The sequence below is a fragment of the Globicephala melas genome, chromosome 7 (genome assembly GCF_963455315.2).
Source record: "Globicephala melas chromosome 7, mGloMel1.2, whole genome shotgun sequence".
Taxonomy (NCBI): domain Eukaryota; kingdom Metazoa; phylum Chordata; class Mammalia; order Artiodactyla; family Delphinidae; genus Globicephala; species Globicephala melas.
This window is the reverse complement of record NC_083320.1, coordinates 71086044-71111891: the sequence shown is the minus strand read 5'-3', so window position 1 is coordinate 71111891 and position 25848 is coordinate 71086044. Positions and strand designations below refer to the sequence as shown.

Sequence of the window (25848 nt, the reverse complement as noted above, 5' to 3'; positions counted from 1 at the left end):
AAGGTGCACAGAATGGCACCCATGTAAGCATTTCTCATGAATTCTTTAGAACATGGGACAGAAAAATACTCAAAGACCCTGAATGTTACTAATAAATGCCAAACATCAGTGCAATTTCCAGAAATATATGAGTGAGGAAAATTTGATCCTCAAAGGTGGTGCTCAATTCTTTCAAGGAACAGAGTCCGGTTCCAGTTTCAGAGTGTAGGTAGTAAAGTCCAGAAAGCTAGCAATACATTTCTTGGCGCAACATATGCCCTATTGTGTAATTAGGCCACACAGCACACAGATGCTGTAATGTGCATGTGGTGGGGAGGTGGCGGTGGGGGAGGTGGAGAAGAGAGAGGAGGAGGGACCCTATGCTTTTCTGAATGAGCATCTGCCGGACACAGGGTTCACATGCGCCCACCCACCACACTTGCCTGGTGAGAATGGAACAGAAATTGGAGTAGCAATTTTATGTCTCCCAGAGCAGTTTGTTCACAGGCACATGGAGTCACTGGCTTATTCAAATGCGTTCAGATGTGCATATTCACTGAAGATAAATTTAAAACCTTAGGAACTAATCCAAAGAAGTACACCCACTATATTCCCCAAATGGCTGAATGAATTAGTGTTCATTGACTGCTGGCAATGCTCCCTCTTCAACATGAATGCATTGAAAGCAGAATCTAGAAAATTTGTATACATGTTTCCACATGAATACCTAACAGAAACGTGTATTAAACTTTAACCAGCATTGAAATTTTAAGCTAAATTGGAAACTATCTTGAAAAATTTACTTTCAATACATGTAAAGTTTTGAAGAAACACCTTTCAAACAGTGGTAACTTTTGGCCAGACCCGCTGAGTCATTAAGAAAGGAAACACCTGATGAAATTATCCAGGAAACGTAAGGAGAAAGCAAATTAGACTTTTTCATCTGATTTTGGATTTTTTTTCATTACCATGCATCTTTAACTTGCTAAAGGAAGCAGAAGAAATGGGGTCATTCAAGAATAGAGGCGTCTCAAAGGAAATAGGGGAGAGAAAGAGAAAAGAACACAAAGAGGCAAACTTTTTAACTGCCTTATGAACATCACTAGCAACAGTTAGTTTTATGAGGCACCCATGATACTCATCTTTGCAGAGCATATGCTTTAGTGAATATTTTCTGCAGATAGTCTATTGATAATCTAAATAGCACACATTTGAAATTAGAAAAGTTCTTTTTAAATCAGATTGCAGTGGCAGAACCTTACATAAACATGCTTCAGAAAGAAGGTATATATAAAAAAAGAAGGTATATAAAAGTAAATACTCTCTAGATGCTGTGTAAGTTTCCTTACACTTCCACTGGTCCATGCTCTTATAACATAGGATCTATTTTTCCTTCTCCCCTCTGAGGCAGAGTAGCATCATTATCATGCATAGCTGGTGCCTGAAACTACAATGCTAGGAGGCCAGCAAGGCACTGCACCATGGAGGCTACGGTCAGGACCACTAGGCACTGTGCTGGTTCTAAACCCAGGGGACATCACTGGTTCTTCCATTACCTTGTACTATGGCATTTATTGGATAATGGAGAGATAACGTTGTCTGTGAGCTTGGCTTCTGGTATCATTATTCATGACAACACTTTGCTTTTGTCCCCTGTTGGTTTTAGATTTATTTAGTCCACTCTGATTTGCTATTTTATAACCATTTATCATTGCTCAAAACAATACAAATCTGCTTTTTGAATTGGCAAGTATATCTTTTAAGCAGTTACATATAATACTAATACATTAAATCCTATAACCTTCAGATAAAAACAGGACTCTAGTTTTTCCTGGTCCAGTTTAGAAGATGGCATTGTTAATAACAAAATTCAGCAACTATATCTTTTTTCTAAACCATGTACTCTAAGAAATTAACTCTGGATAACCGCATGCAGTCTCTTGAGTGTCTGTTTCCAACTGATAAAGAAACAAGAGATCTTTTTATATTCTTTATCACTCACTGTTTGGCTTCAAACACTTAAAGAGTTGTGAAAACTCTGGCTTAACAGTAATAGAGCAGATGACCTCTTAAAGTCTTTTCTGGCCCTGTGTTTTAGAATTCTTCATTTGAGAATATTCCAGAGTTTCATATCTGGATTTTTTGTCTGGTTTCACTGATGTTGTTTAATTTAAATGTTATTATGATTTAAGAAACAAACAATAACCATATGTACATATTTTTATGTATTTTTTGAGGAATTCAGTAAAGTAAAAATTGTGATTCTTCAGAAAAACAAAGGATAAAATATTTTGCTTATAACCTACTTATAAAATCAAAGTCTGTAGGTGAATACTTCTTAAAAATCAGAAAAAAAAATTTCCCATCAATCCTTTAAAAAGGCAAGCGATCAAATGTTTATTTTCAATGTAAACCAGAAAAAAACAAGTGTATCTTGAACTTCTATCAGTTTGAGAAGAATCTGTTGCTTATGGTGCTAAACATTAAATTTTAATTAAAAATAATGCAATTTGAAGATAGCAATGCATTTTTTGGCATACTTGACACATCTTTTCATTTCAAAGTAAATATTTTATATTTCAAAAATGCACACTTTGAAAAAGGTATTTTATGCTTAAATCTCTAATTGAACATTATATTTCTTCATCAGTTTAGCCAGTGATATAAGTAGCTGAAAAAAAAAAGATGTTTCTTGTCTGTGAATAACACAGTAGTTAGCAGAAATCAGTAATTAATGACTGTGTTTGCGGTACCTAAAACCAGAGACTGAAAAAACGTAATGCATTGGAAGTAGCTTCACTAGAGAGCCATTTCAACTTAAACAATATGTGTATGTATGTATGTGTATATATATATATACATATATATATATTTATATATATATATATACATACATGATTTGGTTAGGAGGGACTCAGCTTTGAGCTGAGTAATTGCAATTGTATTTCTCCCAATAAAACACTTGTTAGCACTTTTGATACCATTTTCAAATAACTAACTCTATTGCTGAACTAATATTAAAGTGATAAATTGCTTTCTTTTAAATGAAGAATGGCAGTACAATATCAGTAGTTTTCAAATGGGAGGCGTGTCATGACCACTACTGCAAGAAGTTTCTGACGGTATTCCTCAAGAACTAGAAATGTTAAGTTTTTTGGATATTGTTTCTTTCAAAAGACTAGAAGAAAAATATAGAATTAGAAAATACATCTAAGATGTACACAAGAAATAAACCTGGAAGAGCAATGCAAACTTTTAGTGGCAGTTACCTTTGGGAAGGGAAGAGAGATTGGCTGGGAGGGGGCAAGAGTAAAGGTAAGGGGGCACTTTCACTTTTTAATCGATATTCTTCTGGCTTGCTTGAATTTATACCTATGAGAATGTTTCTATTGTGTAATTTTAAAAAGGGTAACCAAAATGTGTGTGTGTGTGTTTTTTTTTTTTCGGTACGCGGGCCTCTCACCGTTGTGGCCTCTCCCGTTGCGGAGCACAGGCTCCGGACGCGCAGGCTCAGCGGCCATGGCTCACGGGCCCAGCCGCTCCGCGGCATGTGGGATCCTCCCGGACCGCGGCACGAACCGTGTCCCCTGCATTGGCAGGCGGACTCTCAACCACTGCGCCACCAGGGAAGCCCCAAAGTGTGTTTTTAAAAAGTAAGTTAACTGCATTCTACCAAAAAATTAAAAACTGTTAGAATTAATAAATGAATTCAGCAAGTGGAGGATACAAAGTCAACACGCAAAAATCAGTTGCATTTTTATATACTAACAATGAACAATCTGAAAAGGAAAATAATTCCATTTACAATAGCATCAAAAATAATAAAGTACTGGGGAACGAACTTGAGGCAAAGGAGGCAAAAGACTTGTACACTGAAAACTAGAAAACATTGCTGAAGGAAATTAAAGAAGACACAAAGAGTCCATCAACAGATGAATGGATAAAGAAGATATGGCACATATATACAATGGAATATTACTCAGCCATAAAAAGAAACGAAATTGAGTTATTTGTAGTGATGTGGATGGACCTAGAGTCTGTCATACAGAGTGAAGTAAGTCAGAAAGAGAATAACAAATACCATATGCTAACACATATATATGGAATCAAAAAAAAAGGTTCTGATGAACCTGGGGCAAGACAGGAATAAAGACACAGATGTAGAGAGTGGACTTGAGGACACGGGGAGGGGGAAGGGTAAGCTGGGACAAAGTGAAAGAATAGCATTGACATATATACACCACCAAATGTAAAATAGATAGCTAGTGGGAAGCAGCTGCATAGCACAGGGAGATCAACTCTGTGCTCTGTGACCACCTAGAGGGGTGGGATAGGGAGGGTGGGAGTGAGACGCAAGAGGGAGGGGACATGGGGATATATGTAGACATACAGCTGATTCACTTTGTTATACAGCAGAAACTAACACAAGTTTGTAAAGCAACTATACTCCAATAAAGATGTTAAAAAAATAAAATTAAAGAAGCCACAAATAAATGGAAAGACATCCCATATTCATGGATTGGAAGATTTATTGTTAAAATGTCCATACTATCCAAAGTGATCGACAGATTGAATGCAATCTCTAAAAATCGCAGTGATTTTTTTTTGGCAGAAGTAGAAAAATTCATCTTAAAATTCATACGGAATTTCAAGACATCCTGAATAGCAAAAACAAGCATGAAAAAGCAGAACGAAGTTGGAGGTCTCACACTCTTGATTTCAAAACTTACTAAAAAGTACAGTAATCTAAACAGTGTGATACTGGCATAAAGACAGACATATAAACCAATGGAATAGAATAGAGAACTCAGAAATAAATCATTGCATATATGGTCAAATGATTTTCCACAAGGGTGCCAAGACCATTCAATGAGGAAAGGACAGTCTTTTCAATAATAACGTTGTGAAAAGTGAGTATCCACCTACAAAAGAATGCAGCTGGACTCTTACCCTACACCATTTACAAAAATTAACACAAAGTGGATCAAAGACCTAAACATATGAGCTAAAACTGTAACACTCTTAGAAGAAAACATAGGGGAAATTTTTCATGGCGTTGAATGTGGCAGTGATTTCTTGGATAAAACACCAAAAGCACCAGCAAAAAAATAAGAAAGGATAAATTGGACTTAATCAAAATTAAAAACTTTTGCACGTCAAAGGACACTATCAACAGAGTGGAAGGCAACCCACGAATAGGAGATAGTATTTGCAAATTATGTATCTGATAAACAATTAATATGCAGAATATACAAAGACTCCTACAATTCAATGACAGAAAACAAACACTTCTGTTCAAAAATGGGAAAAAGACTTGAATAGACGTTTCTCCAAAGGAGATATAAAGATGCCAATAAGCACATGAAAAGATGCTCAGCTCACTAATCATTAGGAAAATGCAAATCAAAACCACAATGAGATACCACATCACATCCATAGGATGGCTAATATGTAAAAACAGAAAATAAGCAAGCATTGGCTAGGAGGTGGAGGAGTTGGAGCCCTTGTGCACTACTGGTGGGAATGTAAAATGTTGTAGCTCCTATGGAAACCAGTATGGTTTTTCCTCAAAAAGTTAAAAATAGAATTATTATATGATCCAGAAATTCCACTTCTGGGTATAGTACCCAAAATAATTGAAAGCAGGAACTTGAAAGATATTTGGATATTCATATTCATAGCAGCATTATTCACAATATCGAAAAGGCAGAAGTATCTTGTGTCTATCAATAGATGAATGGATAAACAAAATGTCATATATCCATACTATGGAATATTATTCAGCCTTAAAAAGGAAGGACAGGGCTTCCCTGGTGGCTCAGTTGTTGAGAATCTGCCTGCCAATGCAGGGGACATGGGTTCAAGCCCTGGTCTGGGAGGATCCCACATGCTGTGGAGCAACTAGGCCCGTGAGCCACAACTACTGAGCCTATGCGTCTGGAGCCTGTGCTCCGCAACAAGAGAGGCCGCGATAGTGAGAGGCCCACACACTGCGATGAAGAGTGGCCCACGCTTACCACAACTAGAGAAAGCCCTCGTAGAGAAACGAAGACCCAACGCAGCAAAAATAAATTAATTAATTAATAAAAACTCCTACCCCCAACATCTTCTTTAAAAAAAAAAAAAAAGGAAGGACATTCTGACACATGCTACAACATGGATTAACCTAGAGGACATTAGGATAAGTGAAATAAACTAGGCACAATAGACAACTACTGTATGATCCTAGTTATAAGGTAACTGTAGTAGTCAACTTCACAGACACAGAAAGTAGAATGGTGGTTGCCAAAAGCTGGGAGCAAGGGAAATGGGGAGTTAGTGTTTAGTGGATACAGAATTTCAGTTTGGGAAGATGAAAAATATTTTGGAGCTGGAGGGTGGTGATGTTTGTACAATAATATGAATGTACTTAATGCCACTGGACTGTACACTTAAAATGGTTAAAATGATAATTTTGTTATGTATTATATTTTTCCACAATATTAAAAAGTTAACTGTAAAAGTGTTTAGGGGATATGGTTGCAAGAAAACGGCAGAGCTATAAAAATGCTTGCAAATAATGCACGTTTAAACTTAGGAAAAAATGAGATATTGCAGCATTTCTCATTTCGGGCAAAATTCTCAAAATCGAATGTCATTTGGATTATTTTGTACAAATATTCCAAGGCTGATTGATCGAAGGTTTAGATATACATGCATTTAGACAATTATCCATAGTAACTCTGGAACTCAAGTTTTGCATTCCTGCTCTGTCTGAAAGCAGGTGGCCAGGCCTAACAAAATTTTCTAACAGCAAGCAAATAAAATTCTGTTATTTGGGAATAAGGGTTTGTTTTTCTTCCCCTCTCTCTTCCACAAAGTGTTAAAAGTCCTAGGCCAGGAGCAGTTGCCCCATAACAAAAGAAGGACGTAATTTGTAGCAGGTGGTTCTAATTGTGCCCGTAAAATCTGTTGCTCAGTTGTGCAGAAGAGCAGAAAATCAATTAGCAGCTACAAGCTTGGGTACTGGTGAGTGACAGGGGTGTCTTAACTCAAACAGGAAATCAGTAATGGAAGAAAATGATTACCAAGGTTGCTAGTGGATACTCCTGGATCTGAGGAGACTGTCCATCTACTGCCCAACCTTCTCAGACAAAAGATGCTGTTGAAAAATACTCGAATGTGAATTGTCACTCAAAGAACAGTATGCCGTGGGTCTTTGTTTCTTATCTGATAAGGTCCGAATGAATAAAAATCAAGAGCTTAGGACACTTCCTGTCTTCAACTTGTATGTCTCAGTCTTGAGTCATTGCCCTGGATGCAGACATGTTTGCAAGGCAGTGTTGATGCATGTTAACTGCCTGGGAGAGATGCCTCACTGGGACTAACATGTAGTACTCGGGGGCTTGACTGGTGACTGAGTAGCATGCCAGCAAAAGGTCACCTGGGGGGCCTAGGAGGTCGAGGAGGGGATGAAAACAAATTTACCCAAGCTATAGATCTATTTTAGAGTTGGACTACACATCAGCTTTGGCTACTGAATAGAGTTTATAAAAAAATTTATAGTATTCACAGCACACTCTCTTATTCAGTTTTGGGGGAAGTGAAACATAGTAGGTTGTTTTCTAGACACTTGCTATCATTTGCATGAGGTCCCCAAAGGATTCCTAGAAAATGAAGTGTTTGAACTCTAACGGGTTTCTGCCTTACTTGGGTCACTTTGGCACTATGAGTTATCTGTAATGTCACTTTGAGTTTGTCCATTTATTGTGTTATTCCACTTTCTTCACTTGTTTCATGCGTTTATGTTCTATCTCTTTTGCTGCTGGCCTGCACGTGGTACCTGGGCAACTGCACTATGCCTTTTATTTTTTTTTTTGTACAGCATGCCAGTGTTTAATATGATGCCTCTCACAGTATAGATATTCAATAAATAATTTTCTAATAAACTTTTTTTTTTAATTTATTTTTTGGCTGTGTTGGGTCTTCGTTGCTGTGCGCAGGCTTTCTCTAGTTGCGGTGAGCGGGGGTTAGTCTTCCTTGCAGTGCGTGGGCTTCTCATTGCGGTGGCTTCTCTTGTTGTGGAGCATGGGCCCTAGAGTGCACAGGCTTCAGTAGTTGTGGTGCGTGGGCTCAGTAGTTGTGGCTTGTGGGCTCTAGAGTGCAGACTCAGTAGTTGTGGCACACGGGCTTAGTTGCTCCGTGGCATGTGGGATCTTCCCGGGCCAGGGCTCGAACCTGTGTCCCCTGCATTGGCAGGCAGATTCTTAACCACTGCACCACCAGGCAAGTCCCTCTAATAAACTCTTGACTGTTGATTTTTGCATAGTCAGATAACATATGAAAAGTAGTTAACACAGTGCCAGGTATGTGATAGACACTCAATGAATATTACACACAAAAAAAGAAAGAATAAGATGTAAAAACAGGTGAAATAATTAGACCTTCTTCTTCAGTGAAAAACATTATAATTAACGAAAGAGCATATCTTCATTGGTCAAGATCCTGAATAAAGTCCAATGCTGACTCACTGACTGGAGGACTTCTAGCCCAAGGTACTCTCGAAAGCTTGTGGGTGGGTGAACAAGGCTGAGGATAAAGGCTTTCTTCTGCCTGGTAGCTATTCTGGGAAGGAGAAAGGAGAACTAAAAACAACACTGAGATACATCAGAAGTGGTGCTGTGCCCCGAAGAAAGGGTTTCTTGAGCATAAAATATTTCACCCGGCAATTTATTTTGCCAAATGCGGTCAATCTGTCCCTCTGTGTGTGTGTATGTGTGTGTGTATGTGTGTGCATTCCTGTGCATTGTTTGGAGGAAAGACTGAGACAGAAGGTAATAGGTAAGAGGAGGAAGGAAACACTGGCAGCTTTGAACGTTGACGTCCCATGTGGGGAGAGCAGAGAAAGCACACAGAATTCCTCCTACAGGTTAGACCTGCATGTGAAGGGGTCTCTAGATAAAACCATAGCACCAGTTGTCCTGATTCCTGGTCTTCAACAGATTTTTTTAAAGGCAATGACCTTGGTAAAAAAGCAAGTGACTTGCTTTGTGGGTATAATTTTCCACGGAACCACTGAAGAGTTCTACCTTGATTCTGTCTTCAGCCTGGAGGAGTCTGTCTCTCAGCTCTCACTGTCCTCCTGGCATTGATAAGGACACTGAGGTCTCTTCTGATGTTGGTACTTTTATCCCTTGCTACACATCTGTAACATGTTGCAAAGTGTATGGAGTATGAAACGGGCACAGTTTCTCTGTTTGTATGGTAAAGATACCTGTGCATAGAGAAATCTAAATCTAAACAAACGTAGACCTAAGAAGCAATGGGGAAGCATTTGAAAATCCTCCACAGTTTAGTTTTACTTACTTTTGTTCTAAAAAAACTCCACATGACTCATACACATTACATTTAAAAAACACTTCATATTTAAATAACATATTTCTTTTCTATTGCAAGCACTTAGATAAAATATCATTACAACTGAATATATTAGCAAAGCTAGGTAATTAAGAAATCTTTATGGAAAATAAAAGACATCTTAAATTTTACTATTTGTTACTCAAAAATCAATTTAAAATTAACATTGTAGGGGCTTCCCTGGTGGCGCAGTGGTTGAGAGACCGCCTGCCTATGCAGGGGACACGGGTTTGTGCCCCTGTCCGGGAAGATCCCATATGCTGCGGAGCGACTGGACCCGTGAGCCATGGCCGCTGAGCCTGCGCGTCCGGAGCCTGTGCTCCGCAACGGGAGAGGCCACAACAGTGAGAGGCCCGCGTACCGCAAAAAAAAAAAAAAAAAAAAAAAAATTAACATTGTATGGTTTAAATTCATCTAAATCAATAATTTAAATAACTTAATACTCTGTTGTACAGTACACTTTAGATTTTCACTAGTTACTGATTGTGGCTAGATTTTATCATCCCAAGAACCCTCACGGCAAAAAAGCACTGCATGTTTCTGATAGAAAATTTCTATTTTACCTGTTTGTAATGGTTACAAGTGCAGGAGGACAGTAGTAACCACTGGAGGCATGGTCAAAGCTTCGAAGGACGGTGTCAATTTTGTAACAGAATCCACCATGTCTCTCCCATCCCTTAAACAAGGAAAATGAAAATTAAGGACACAATCTGATTTAGTTAAACAGTAAAATATATATATTTTTGGTGTATTCTCATTTACCAGTTTCTTCTCTGACCCACTCAAAACTCAAAACTTGAATGTTTCTCTTGATATATTTATATTTATTCTATCTACCATTAGCTACGCCACTTCTGCATTTGTTTAATTAATTCTTAAAACCTAAATGTTTTAACTAATTTAAAATCTTTAAGCCCAAAACCTTAAAAGCAAATTAAAGAAAAGGGACATTCACTCAAGATCTCTCCTTCTCTCCTTTCCTCTTTCTCTCTCTCCTTCTCTCTCTCTCTGTTCAGACTTATAAGATTTACTATAAATGGTTCCTATGGGATGGTAAAAATTGAACATGTTGGCTTTAAGGACAGAATGCATGGGTTTGAATCCTGGCTCCACCATCATGTGACCTTATTTAATCGCTATGTGTCTTAGTTTTCTCCTCTGTAAATATGGATAATAATAGTATTCATGGGGTTGTTCTGAGAATCAAGGGGAGAAAATGCAGGCAGACCCCAGAATAGAGCCAGGAACTCAGTATGAGCAAAGAGGACATAAGTATCTAGATAACACTGTACTGTTTTTTTGTTGTTGTTGTTGTTGTTGTTTTTTAAGGGTCTTTCATACTGCTTATTTCATGTTATCCCACTGAGATTAGGGACTTAGATAATCTAAGTGAGAGACTAGTGGATAAACTGGCCTGGAACCTAATTTTGGTGCAATCCAGAATGGTTTTGTCTGGATCGTCAAGCTTCCAAATAGAAATTGGCTAAAATATATATATATACTTTTTGGTAAAGATTACTCCTTAGTCAACTGGCTAGCCTTTTAGAGAGAAAGCAAACAAGCTTTGGGACCTAGACAAAAAATGACAAACGTGTATGGCTAAGCCCTGGGAGCAAAGAAGGGTGGCTCTATTCTTTAAAATCATACAGTACAGGAGACATGGGTTCATTAGTCTTCTATATTTCGACTTAGTTATTTTAGTTCTTTCTCTTCCAATATTATAAAATCATATCACTTCTATCAGTCTATTTTTATGTATTCACCAGTTTTAAAATACACTTCATTTTGTGTCATGCCAATACTTGCCAGATTTTGATCAGATATAAAATGATTTCTGCTATACCACTCAGAAAATGTCTCAACCTTGCAGTAAATTAGAGAAAAATCTTATTTTAGAAATAAGCTATTTTAGTTCAAAACATTATTAAATGAGACGTGGATCACAGGAGCACCACATCCAGCCCGCCAGGATGTGCTCTGAATTCATTCCCTTAACTTCTCTCCCCAGCCTTATCTGTGTGAGTAATTGACAGTGTCAGCCAGAACCCCTCCGTGGGTCACTCCAGAGGGGGCAGGGAGGTTAGACTGCTTTTGTATTTGGAAGGACAGGAGGAGGAAGGCTGACAATTTGACCTTTCTGACAAAGTACTCCTTCTTCATTAGTGGTTTTTAGATCATAGGCTGCTTAGCAAAACAAAAAACCCAAGAACTTGAACAGGCTCAAGGAAAGAGGGGGAAATGTGGCATAGTAATAACCGGAAAACAAAGACTCTACTATAAGCCTTTGTCCGCACAATGAAAGCGGGAAGAATAATTGATTGTATTTGTGAATATCCTTTGTACATGAGATGCCATTTCATTTTACATGAAATCATGATGGTGACAGTACTGAAACGTTGCTCATATTATCTAGTCCCCCAAAAGTGACTCAGATGGAAATAAAATTTTTAAAAATTTCTGCTTTGAAATTATCCAGACTTATTTTGTAAGTTGGTTTTGCATGTGCAGACTGTTTAGAGAATTGCACTGAAGCAGATGGCTAAAAGAAAGGAAACTTTCGAAACCATATTCATAGATGCATAAAGAAATTAATGGAATTTCGCCATAAGAGTAAAGAACTGGCTCTGAACCCAGAATCCTTAAATATTGATAAGGCTGGTCAGAAAGAGGGAAGCAGTATACAAAAGTTTAGATAGAACATCAGTTGTTTCTGCTGTGTAAGAAGTTAATTACTCTTTTGACACAAATAAAACATGTTGGGTTGCCTTGAAAGCCACTGTAGGATGGATTTTTTTCAATATTTCTGATCAGATAGAGATTAGATCAGTGATCAGTAATAACTAATTCAGGAAATGTAATCATTAGGTAAGACGTCTGGTCATGTGTCAGCTATGGCACATGTATTGTTCAGCTAAAGTGTGAAGAGTAACTAATATGCTTACACATGGATGAATGAATCAAATGCAGTTTCTGAAGAGAGGGGTTATCGTTTAATTGGAACATAAGTAACTGGATTAGAAGAGAAAATAATTAAAAGAGAATTGCATAAAAACAAGATTTGTGAACATTTTGAGACTCACACAGCATAAAAATCTCCAATAGTTAAATCCAAAATTTTTAGGGGTGTGTGTGTGTGTGTGTGTGTGTGTGTGTGTGTGTGTGTGATGAGAGAGAGAGAGGGAATGCATGTGCTAAGGACACTGATCGATAAATTTTTTGTAACACAGCAGAATATTGAATGTATTTTAAGAAATTTAAGACAGATTATTTTCTACCTTTAAAGTTTAAGCCTAAAGTATTTTTTTTTATTATTTTTAGTACTGAAAATAGTACTTTAAGTACCAAAAATAGTTTATTACTTAAAATACAAAGTATTTTTATTATCCCTTTCCTAAATAACAAATGTGTTGCAAACATGCATTTCTCTTTGTTATTGTATTTTATTCAAATATTCAAGTTTAAGAAAAGTGAAAAGGAAAACAAGACTCTGGGTGCAGAAGGTCACTCTGACTCAAAGGAATGCATTTGCTTTCACTCTGACAGTCTTCATTGGAAGACAATGAAAACCGCGTGTGAGACAGTGTATCACATGATAGGCATTGTTTATACAGATGGTATAACAGGATCATTTACATTTCTTATCTCAAAAGAAAACTAGTCTTGGGTGGAAATAGATGGTAAGACAACAATCCTTCCAAGAGCTGTAAATCTTTCATGTGCCCCTAGCTGATAATTGTTTGGTTTGTTACAAGAGCCCCCTCAGAAAAAAACGAAGGGAAGGAAAGAAGAAAGGAAGGGAAGGAGGGGAAAGAGAGAGAGGAGGAAGCCAAGGCAGGAAAGAGAGGGAGAGAGATTCACTTTAATTTGATGGTGGATAAATCAGTCTGGTTATGAAGTCCCTGCAGTGTTCACAGCTCTTACCTTTTGGCAACCTGATTCAGTGTCAGAAAGGACACGGCCTGTTTTCTTACAAACGTAAAAAAGTGTTTCTTTGCAATTTTTAACTTTCCAGTGTCCCTCCTAAGAGGAAAAATATTACAAGATGAATGAATACACTCCATTATTGATGCTGATAATCAAAGTCAATAATTCTGAATTAAAATATGATTAATAATGCATGTTTCAAGGGGGCGTAATGTGTCAGGATCTTGTGTTAGAAAAGGTTGATTCTCTACATATGAGTGGGAGGTCTGGCTTTACATTAAACTGCTCTCAATATTTCGTTAAAGATGGGATAAGTAGTGATTCTCAATCTTTTGTGTGCACTGGAATCACCTGGAGGGGTTACTAAAACACAGTTGATTGGGATCCGTGTGTCTCATTCAGTAAGTCAGGTGGGACCTGAGAATTTGTATTTCTAACAAGTTTTTAGCTGATGTGAATGCTGCTGGTCTGGGGGCCACACTTTGAGAACCACTTATATGAAACTATTCCCCTGACCAAATGAGAATGCTGCTTCTTCTCTCCAATCACTTCTAGGTGTTAAATTGAATGCTTTGCTGCTTACCTGATGCTGTATAAACCCGATGCTGGGGAAATGCCTGGAAAGCACCATGAATCACCCGAGATAACATTATCATAGCTGAACTTCATGTTCAACCCCCAGTACCCTTCTTCATCACGAATTCTCCAAAGCCCCACTCCATTTCCTCTTTATATGACGGGCAGATACCTTCATGTCTTCTCCTAGTTCTAATGAAGGCTGTTCTCATATCCTTCATTGATGATGAAATACAATAACTGCTAACTGATTAAAATTTTATCCTCCCAAAGGATTTTTTATTTTAACACAAACCAGACCTTTAGGCTAAAACCACACAATTTAAATTTTCACACAATTCAAATTCAAAATTTAGGTATCTCAGGCATGCAGGGTTTTAGGTGAGTAGAGAGCTCTTCCATGACCCTCAGAAACATACTATGTAGGAGGCTGACACCTTCACCTGTAAGAGCAGCCTTGTAGCCCATCCCCATGGAGTCTCCAGAAAACCATGCAGTTATAGGATATTGTCAGGCACACTGTAATTGCTTAGTAACTATTGGATGGACAGATGAATGGCTACCAACCTCTCAGATTCAAATTGAGGTATCGACCATGTTTAGGTAACTAGTTAATTATAATAATTACATTCATATTGAGTTCAACTTTAAGGGAATAAGTGTTACTTTTTATGCATCTACTGTTTAAGGAGCTACTGAGTTGCTAAAAAGGGGCCACAAAATACCACATTTACAGCAGCAGCATCCTAACACATCCAATAATATTAATACCTATCCTCACTCTCTTAAAAACAACTTCTCGGTCCAAATGTTGGCTCCTGCTTTGTGAATATGCTAAGTGAAATACCCATGTCTGTCAAATAAAAAAGGAGAATGTCAATAGGAAACTAAGATCACCTTAATTATATCAAAACTAATGAACCAATAAAGCATCAAATACTGTAGAATAAACTACAGTGGTTTTCAGCAGAGTAACACCCAAAACAAACATTTGGAGAGGTCATTGTTCCCCCTCAGGTGTGACTCTGAGACATTGCCTGAGCACTATCATTGTAACTGCATGGATTTGTGACAGCCTTGAAAGATAAAACAATGAAATGTGTCATAAAAGTAAGTGCTTAAAAAAAAAAAAAAAGTAAGTGCTTAGACATTTCCCATGTTTGGCTGGCACAATCACTTTGTCAAGCTACTTAAGTAACATTTAATAAACTGCTTCTTGGGGGAACTTGATATGGTATCCCGGTGTCTTAAAAGAGTAAGCATGCCTACCAAATCCCAATAACCTCCTAAAACTTCACCAGTGAGCTCAGTAGCTATCTGATCAAAGAGATTGTCTATTCTAAACATATAAAAAAACCCTTCAAATGGCTTGGGATTAAACAAATTCTGTATAATCAGAGGTTTTAGATAAATGAGAGACTAGCACATAAAGGTAAGTGTAATGTTAAGGTCACTGGGACCATCACATTCATGTGAAGAAAACAGCAAGGTTTTCCATTGATTTGCAGTTTTCAAAGAGGTTACATGCAGTGTTGAAATCCTTTTATGTTAAGAAGATAATGGAGCTTAAAAACCATCACCTTCCAGAGTAATTTCCGAACTCCTTGGTTCTTCCCCTCATCTTCACCAGGGTGGTCAGTGGCACCCCCATCCACCAAAAGGGTGGTGCTCAAAACCTACCTGTCTCTCACCCCCACGTCTGCTTTAGCAACAATTCCTGTCTTCTAGAGGATCCTTGAATCTGTCTTCTTGTCTCCATATTCACTACTCTAATTCAACCACAGGAGTAGCCTCCAAACTGGTTTCTCTGCTTCCACTCTCTTCTCTCCAATCAATTCTCTATGTAGCAGCCACAGTTGATCTTAAAATGTAAATCAGATCATGCTTTCATCTACTTGAAGCCCTTTAGTGGGTCCTATCCCAGGCCTATAAGCCTCACATTTTTGCATTCTTCCTGCCCCATCTCCTACCACCTTTCACCGTCCATACCTCCACACCATCCTGGTCTCCTTTTTGATTATCAAACATGGCAAGCCTTGGCCTGCCTTTGGGCAGCTGCCCCCTGCCTGGAATGTTCTCCTGCTCTTCAAGAGATTTTTTTTTTGTTCAAGTCCCAGCTTAAATGTCACCTCTTCAGAGAGCCCTCCTTGACTGTCTTGTCTGAAGTAGCTGTCCCAACCCAAGTTTCTCACCATCTTGAACCTATGTCCTCAGAGCTATTATCACAACTATAATTATCATGTGTTTTTAGTGTGTATATGTTTTACTGCTTAGCGTGGAAGCGCCAGGAGGAGCAGGCACTGTGCCTGTCTTGGTGTCTGCCACAGCCCAAGTCCCTGGCACAGGTGGCCCTCAGTACAAGTCCAGCAAAGTGAGCATTGAACAAATGAATCAACTTACAGATTGCTCCGCTGAGACACATAGCTGGCTTGTATTTGGAAAAATTTGGGGCTCAGGTGTGTGCCAATTAGTAAAGATGACTGAGGAGCCATCAGACCATTCAAAGGAAACTGGAATTTTATTGTTGCTTAAACCAATCCATGTTTCTGATGCATTTTCTGCAAGAGATAAATGTAAATTACTTACAAGAATCCTAGTATCTGCAAAGGTGATAACACAGAGGGGCTATTACCAATATATACCACTTTGCATGTGATTCCTTCTTTGTTTCTTCTTGGAATGAAACCTGTTTAAGTTTTGGTATAAAATACCTGCTTAAACCCTTCCCCCCTTAGTCTATCTGGATCTGCTCAACATAGGCCTTATAAGTGAGGCAGAGTGTCAGTGAAAGCCAGGGCAAGGAGAAAGCTTAAGCAAGTCAGATTGCCAGGACTCTAGTTAGTTCGTGCTACAGTATGGAAAGTAGATCTGCAAAGTCTGGTTTTTCTTCTACCCCGAAAAAGGAAAAATAGGAAGGTCAATCGAATTAAGAAAAGGCACTTAGAAAAAAACGTTTTAATGATGTCTAGCTTTACTTTTTTTCTTTTGGCTAGGGAAAAAAAAGGAGCAGAAATTCTTAGAAACATTGAATAGGAGCAGTGGGGTTGCTGGAAAAGTAAATAAAATAAAGCTGGCCAGTCTAGGTAGGGAGAAAAGACCCTCGATGGCTGGGAGAGTGTTCCAGTGCCCCGCTGACACAGAGGCAGCCACGGGATTCTTTCAATCCCAAATGCAAAGGGTGAGGAACAATGACAGAAGGAGTTTTGTTTTCACTCCAAACTAAAACCTAACATTGAAATAGAGTAGACGCCGGATTTTTCCACTAAAAAAAGATTTACTCTCAGTCAATGATTTCAATGTTTTCCAGCAGAATTCTATGTCCATATATGACATAGGTAGGGGGAGATCTGCTCTGGTGGGTAAAGCTGGGTGGAGGCCTCAGAGCTTGGAACCCCTGAGCATGCTACACAGCTTGAAAAACACCACACCAAATAAATTACCCATTTTCACTGGCTAAAGTTATTTTAATATAATCAATTTTGTAAGGAATTTCCTTTATTGCTTGGATTACATGGCCACAGCGCATTACTGCTATCTAGGGCTCATTATGCTAAATTACAGGTTCAGGTTTTTTAAATTAGAAATTTCAGGAAATGACCTTTCCCCCTTAAAAAAAAAAAACCCAAAAATGAAAACATGTAATATATCTGGCATCTATGAGATGTTACAAAGTTTCTGAATATGTATTTTGTAAAAATTCAGTGAATTTTCACTCCTGGGTATTATTTGGAAATTTCAGATACATGTGCCATAAAGAATCAATTTTAAATAGCTTAATTTCTTTTCAACTTCACTAATAAAGAGAGTTACTCCATTAATTTCATACTTCTTAAACCAAAGACACTTGGCACTCACCATCTCCAAGGAGGGTTACAAGAAACTCCACTTCTGCTAACGAATCTATGTCTATTAATGCACTGTTATTGGACTGGCAAGAATGCAAAGCTTCATTCCAGGTCTTTTTTTCTTTCTGAAGTTTATAGCAATTACGATTGTGGGGATTCCAGCCAGGCTCACAGTGGGTAGCATAATATTTCCAAGCATCGTTTTCTGTTTGAACCAACAAAAAACGAAGTTATTTACCACAATTGTTTTAACATTACTTATTACCCCCAATATAAATCACCATTAATATATGATTATTTTTTAAATTTGAAAAACAAGCATATGATACAATAAGATATAGATCATAGCATTCTAGATCTTCAGACTTGAAAAGGATCCCATCTATGATCTGGACTAGGATCTAATGGATCTCAGTGCTTCATTTTCCAGATGAGCTATCTAAGGCACAAAGAGGTTAAGGAGACTTGATAAAGGTCATACAACCAAAGTGAGAGTCAGGGCTAGATATAAAATTTAGCATTTAGAGCTATCCATTTAAAAAAACCTTTTTACACTAAAAAAGGAGTATTATGGAACACAATTTAAATGCTTTTTAAAGGATTTTATATACAGTATTAGGTGCAGGGGGTAGATAGTTATTCTCAGCTGAAAAGAATCTGAAATTCTGGCCGCTTTATCTAGAGCAGAGATGATAGCTTTTATTTTGGGGGTCAGGCTTAGTGCCTCTAATGTCCCTCTGTGTTCATATGGACTCTGGGTTCGACTTACAGCAAAATAATGCCACGATGCTTTAACACTGGCAGGGAAGGCAGCTGTGTGCATGCCAACTTTGGCTCTCCTCTTCCAGGAACTTGCCCCCAGCCTGATGACAGCATTTTTACTTTATTTTATTAACCACAACTGGGTGCCTCCCTTAAGCACTAACTTAGTTAGAAACAACTTCACTGCTAATTTGGGAAACAAGACATTCTTTTAAAATCACTTCTAGGACTCTGACAGCTATTAGAATCACAGTGGATGAATGTTAGAACATTTAGATAGATAGATAATATCAACCTAAAAACACAGTCACAGACCCCTTGAAAAAATGAACCCTAAACTTCACTCTAGAGGTAAGATAAAAAGATAAAAGAGGAACTTCTCTGATTGACGTAAGGGTGGAGATAAGGAAAGAAACTGGGGACCCTGGATGCACAGTTGGAAGACACTGGACTAGATCATCAAAAGTATTTTTTGGACCTGAAACAACAGCAAGTAATCCAAACAAACTTAGCTTAACTGCCATCATTTCTGGTCTTCTGACCTCAATTAATAGATCAGGAGAGCAAATAAAATTGAAGAAAAGAAGGATAGCAGGAGGCAGTGCAGGAGGGCATAAGAAAAAAAATGAAGACAGAAGAAATTGAGGCAGGAAAATGAAAGGAAAAGAGGGAGGGACAGGACAATAACAGTGATAGCAATGTCAGCACATTCTTGACATAATGAAAAAATCTCTACGCAAAAAAATGATGAGATGCTGCTTCTCCTCACCCCCATATTCTACAATATCTTTAGGCTTAGCTACTTAAAGGAAAATAAAAGTTAAAGCTTAATTGTAAGAGGGTGTGGAGAAAAGGGAACCCTCCTACACTGTTGGCAGGAACATAAATTGGTACAACCATTATAGAGAACAGTAAGGAGGTTCCTTAAAAAGCTGAAAATAGAGTTACCATATGATCCTGCAATCCCACTCCTGAAAACTCCAGAAAAGATGAAAACTCTAATTCAAAAAGATACATTCATCCCAATGTTCATAGCAGCACTATTTACAGTAGCCAAGATATGGAAGCAACCTAAATGTCCATCGACACATGAATGGATAAAGAAGATATGGTACATATATACAATGGAGTACTACTCAGCCATAAAAAAGAATGAGATAATGCCATCTGTAGCAACATGAATGGACCTAGAAATTTTCATACTAAATGAAGTAAGTCAGACAAAGACAAATGTCATATGATATCACTTATGTGTGGAATCTAAAAAAATGATACAAGTGAACTTACTTATAAAAGAGAAATAGACTCACAGACATTGAAAACAAACTTATGGGTATCAAAGGGGAAAGGGGGGGATAAATTTGAAGATTGGGATTAACAGATACACACTACTCTATGTAAAATAGATAAACAGCAAGGACCTACTGTATAGCACAGGGAACTATATTCAGTATCTTGTCATAACCTATCATGGAAAAGAAGCTGAAAAAGAATATATATATATATATATATATATATATATATATATATACACACACAACTAAATCACTTTGCTGTACACCTGAAACTAACACAATATTGTAAATTAACATAACATAATATCGTAAATTAAAAAGCTTAATTGGGGACTTCCCTGGTGGTGCAGTGGTTAAGAATCTGCCTACCAATGCAAGGGATATGGATTCAATCCCTGGTCCCGGAAAATCCCACATGCCTCGGAGCAACTAAGCCCGTGAGCCACAACTACTGAGCCTGTGCTCTAGAGCCCGCAGGCCACAACTACTGAAGCCCGCGTGTCTGTGCTACACAACAAGAGAAGCCACCACAATGAGAAGCCTGCCTACGTCGATGAAGAGTAACCCCTGCTCGCTGCAACTTGAGAAACCCCGCACACAGCAACGAAGACCCAACGCAGCCCCCCCCCAAAAAAATAAATAAATCTATAAAAAAATAAAATAAAATATAAAAGCTTAACTGTAAGGGATAATATTTTAGAAAGATAATTCAGATTATTGTTTTAAATGTAGAGTTGTTTCTAATTATGCTGGTAATGATTCTTTAAAAATGGTTATGTTTTTATCTCTACTTCCTGAGTTCAGACATTAATTCCATAGAAACTAAGAAGAAGTAATAGATCTTAAGAATAGAAATAACTGAGCTTCAGGTACTAGATTGTAATTATGTGGTATTTAAGTCTTAGGTACACCTAAAATTTTGTTTGTTATTTCAAGGAGGAAGTATTACTAACAAGAGATATAGAGTATGATAGGAGATCAATGAAGTAAATAATTTTATAAAACTATTTTCTAATTCATATGTTTAATTTCTAGGGTAACCATAAATAAATAAAACTCAACTAGAATAGAAAATGAAGCATATCTTGTTGTTCTAAGGCAAAATGAATAAGAAAGCAAAGTTTTTAAAAAGAGAGGGAGAAAATGTTTTCTATACTTAGGTTATTTTGCTTTAGTTTTTAGTAAAAACCTAAATGCATTTATTAAATTCATGGTACCTTTGGAATAACAGATCTTATCTTGTTACACATTTTTATTCATATAAAAACTAGCCTTAGCTAAGTTTAAATTATAAATTATTAGCAAAAAATAAAGGACTTTGAATATATTGAGAGGGCAAGTAAGCAACTTACTTATAAAAACAGCTTAAAATAAAAACACTCACCAACTACTTCGTGATCAGTATGGTTTAGATATTTTTTACATATGTAAGGCAAAGTGGACTCACAATCCCGACTTCTCCAGGCATTTGGCATAAATGCATTAAAAGTTCCACAGTGATATTCAACAAATGGCTCAAAATTTATTTCTGAAAATACAATATGTGTGTACTTAATGTTAGAAGCAAAAGCAGTTAGTTCAATATATACTGAAATGTAGTTTTAGCATCAAGGAGACAGCACTTCTCTTTGGCATATGTAGTAAATCCTATAAGATGTTATATTTATGATTTTGCAGTTGAAGTCCATGCATGACAATGAAATGATTTCCCAAAGATAGCAACAGCTGATTTTATTGTTTTAAGGTAGAGAGATATTTTTCAATCTGTTGCTATTTTTTTTCACAAAATGCAATCGTACTTTATTATATTTTCTAGTTATTCAAGATTCAACTATAACAATCTTTTAAACAACACATTTAAACATAATGTGAGTGTGTTGTATTACACAGTTAATGTAATTGACTTAGAATCCCTAAGAAAAACCAATTTTCCTTTTTTTGTGCGAGACATACTGATGTAAGACAGTAATTGATCATATCTTTGGAGGGCAAAGGTTAACTGAAGAGAGAGGAAATTGACTAGGAGAGAGTGGGAAAAAATATACGAAAACAATCTGTACATAAACATCTACTTCTGAGATTTAATTTCTTATCTCTGTTGCTATTTTTAAAACAACTGATTAGAATCTTGGTTTTGACCCAAATCCTCATGCACCCTTGGCTTACCTTCTTGGCCTCCATTTTCTCGTTTGGAAAAGCATGCCTTATAGAAATTCAATCAGGCTTTAAAAATGTTTATAAGCCACTTTCACAATAACACGTCGTATACATATGTGGGAATATTGCTATTTTAGGCTATGGGACGATGCCACCTGTTGAAGATAAACAAAACGCTGCAGGTACCTGGGTTCCAGTTCAGATAGTTGAGTGGTGTTCTATCCGACCACTGCCAACCAGCATTTTCATCTAGCTGATTCAGACCTATCCATACTTCCACTGCTTCATTGCCAAAGTGCTCTGAAATAAGAGAAATACGGAGTTTCAAAAAAAATATCAATGTTACACGTCTTTCTTGTTTTCCTGTTCCTGGGGCATGGAGTCATAAATTAACTCCATCAATGGCAGAAAAGAGTTTAAGTGCCACTAAACACCACCCTGGTGCTTCAGAGTAAAAAAAGCCAGCCTGAGAAACATGGCAGTCTCCTAAAGGCTCGCTGACAGCAACTGTGCAGTGTTTAATCTAAGCATACAGGAATGCTGCCTCTCAACGGTCGTCAATCCATCAACAGTTCATGGTTTCAAATCTGAGACCATCTGACCCATGTGAGCTTACCCACTTGAGGGTTTTAGAGGGGGAAGGAGGAAGTGCCCAGGGCCAGTCCTACAAAGTGCCCCTCTGTCTTCCTATTTTTTTGCCACATGTGTCTGGTGGCCTCCATCTGGAGGCTCAGGACTCGAGTACACTGAGCTCAGGCTACCTCAGGCCCTGAGAAAGAGGAATAGGAAGAAATGCTATTAAATCTCTATAATGGGTATGTGTGTGCAGAGATGTAATGTTTACACTTGTCAATACTCTTGAAATATTTCACAGTTAAAAAAATTGAACAACTTAGAGGACCTTTTCCTTAGGGGTCTGGCTAGGAAGCAGAAGGCATATTAAGTGTTGTTAGTGCCGGGAGGCAAGCCCTCAAATTTAAGGTATGCTAAAGAAATGGGGGAAGGGCTGTCCAGTCGAGAGCCAATGGGGGTTGTCTGGCCAAGAGGAGAGCAGAATCCACGGGACCAGGGTATGTAGAGGGATCAATAGCAGGTTGGCCAATCCAAAAATGGGCAGAAGACCTAAATAGACATTTCTCCAAAGAAGATATACAGAGTACCAACAAATACATGAAAGAATACTCAACATCATTAACCATTAGAGAAATGCAAATCAAAACTACAATGAGATATCATCTCACACCAGTCAGAATGGCCATCATCAAAAAATTTACAAACAATGAATGCTGGAGAGGGTGTGGAGAAAAGGGAACCCTCTTGCACTGTTGGTGGGAATGTAAATTGATACAGCCACTATGGAGAACAGTATGGAGGTTCCTTAAAAAACTAAAAATAGAACTACCATATGACCCAGCAATCCCACTACTGGGCATATACCCTGAGAAAACCATAATTCAAAAAGAGTCATGTCCCAAAATGTTCACTGCAGCTCTATTTACAATAGCCAGGACATGGATGCAACCTAAGTGTCCATCGACAGATGAATGGATAAAGAAGATGTGGCACATATATACAATGGAATATTACTCAGCCATAAAAAGAAACGAAATTGAGTTATTTGTAGTGAGGTGGATGGACCTAGAGTCTGTCATACAGAGTGAAGTTAAGTCAGGAAGAGAAAAACAAATACTGTATGCTAACACATATATATGGAATCTAAAAAAAAAAAATGGTCATGAAGAATCTAGGGGCAGGATGGGAATAAAGACACAGACCTACTAGAGAATGGATTTGAGGATATGGGGAGGGGGAAGGGTAAGCTGTGACAAAGTGAGAGAGTGGCATGGACATATATACACTACCAAACGTAAAATAGATAGCTAGTGGGAAGCAGCCACATAGCACGGGGAGATCAGCTCGGTGCTCTGTGACCCCCTAGAGGGGTGGGATAGGGAGGGTGGGAGGGAGGGAGACGCAAGAGGGAGGAGATATGGGGATATATGTATATGTATAGCTGATTCACTTTGTTATAAAGCAGAAACTAACACACCATTGTAAAGCAATTATACTCCAATAAAGATGTTAAAAAAAAATAGCAGGTTGGGGCCATGAGCAGTGCAAATGCTTCTTCAGCTTGGTGTGGGAGAAAGCTTTCTGTAGGCCCCTTCTCCTAACCATTGTGCCTCGGCTCCTCCTGTTTTAATTCAATTCCAATTTTGTTATCAGTGCTATGTAGAAACATGTGCCTTGACATGCTTGTGTAGAAAAATATGCTTCTCAAAATTGTAGAATTAGGGGAAATTTTTCTTTGGTTTTCCTTTTTGTGCACCTGAACTTTAAAAAATTACAACAAACATGTACCACGCGTGCTGTAATATTTGGGGAAAAAACAGTGTCAGAGACTTTAGTGAAAGTAATTTTGTGACACTTTCAAATGTTGCCGTTGAATCTTCTAATCTATAAAGGACAGCATTGATCCCTTATGATTCATCTGCTTCAGAACCCAATTTATTCTGAGCCAGATGCAGGGGCCCTGCCTGAGACTGAGACCCTCACAGATAAGAGTGATAAATAGGGTGACTGTATGTCCCAGTTTGCCTGGAAAATTCATGGCTTATGCTGGTAGTTCCAGAATAAGTATTGATGGCAGAACCTTTTACTCTTCAAAGGGTCTCAGTCTGGATGATCGATTGTATGGTCACCAAGGTTGTAAAGATTAGTGCATTCACATCACAAGGCTGCAGCACCTTCTGTGATTGGGTATTTTGAAACAACAGTGGAAAACTGGAAGAAGCTAAACCTTTAAGGAAAGAGAAAAAGGTGCTTTATAATTTTGAGATCCCTGAAATCACTGGACAGGAACAGCATTCACGGGCTCTGCCTTTCCAAGTTTCTGGGGCATAAACACAAGTCTCTTCCTAATGTCTATTTGGTTAGTCCTTCCAATAGCACCATTTGATTAAATCATCTAACTGGTGTCATCATGACAGAAGGCAGAATGGAAGATGGATTGACAAGACGGAGAAATTTCCACATTTCATATCGGGGTAAGTGCCAAGTGCTGCTTTCAAGTAATCTACTTAAAATATTTAAGTATTAATTATTCTTACCTTAGAGTTATTTTGAATACCCTCTGTGTGACTGTTTTAACAGTACATATTAAAAAATCATTGTATAATTTCTAATCTGTGTTTAAAAGTACAAAAATAGTCTATTTAGCTTTACAAGTAAATTGGCTCACAATTCTATACTAATAAATGCAAACTGAAATTCCTTTGGCTATTTCCTGGCATTTGTGGCAGTTTAGATAATTCCTTATACCATAGTTAATGTTCATCAGCGATTAACAAGAAACAGTAGACTATTTTCAACATTAAAAAATACCTTGGTCAGAACAAGCTTCTGTCTTAATGAGTACTCTTCTGTTTTCCCAATCTAAACAATCCCCAAAATCTTATTATAAAATTGTGGTATTTAAATCAAAGTCTCTGACATATCTTATTCCTTTAATCTTTATCCAAGTCTGATTAAGTCCAAACCCTCTTATTAAAGATCCCAGCAGTCAAAATAGATAACAATTGTAATTCATAAATGGTGCACAAAATTTTCTATAAATACCATTACAGGCTAATAATGATTTTGGAAATGGGCGTTTTCCTGCAATATGACACACTCAGATCACTTTCAGTGATAATTTCCCACTTTTGCAAGTCTGTGGGGAAAAGGGCAGAACTATACTGTTCATGCATTTGTTACAATCCTTCTAGAAGTTATTAATGACTTTCAAAAGCCTTAAAATATGCTTCCTCTTCCACCCAGTGAATCCACTTCTACAAACTTAGAGAGAAATAATCAGGGATCTATGCACAAAGGTATGTGAGGGATGGTTTTACATAGCAACAAATAAGTAAATA

The 25848-nt window shown here is 37.7% G+C and overlaps 1 protein-coding gene across 1 annotated transcript in view; it reads right to left on the bottom strand.

Annotated features, from left to right (window-relative positions):
- The window catches only part of PLA2R1 (phospholipase A2 receptor 1), a 120164-nt gene that overhangs the window by 63472 nt on the left and 30844 nt on the right, over positions 1–25848 (bottom strand). The window contains exons 5-10 of the mRNA XM_030852660.3: positions 22121–22234; positions 21162–21305; positions 17731–17925; positions 16276–16433; positions 13297–13395; positions 9939–10051 (exon numbers count right to left, since the gene is read on the bottom strand). Of these exons, the coding sequence (XP_030708520.1) occupies positions 9939–10051; positions 13297–13395; positions 16276–16433; positions 17731–17925; positions 21162–21305; positions 22121–22234 (823 nt within the window). The remainder of the gene's footprint in view (positions 1–9938; positions 10052–13296; positions 13396–16275; positions 16434–17730; positions 17926–21161; positions 21306–22120; positions 22235–25848) is intronic.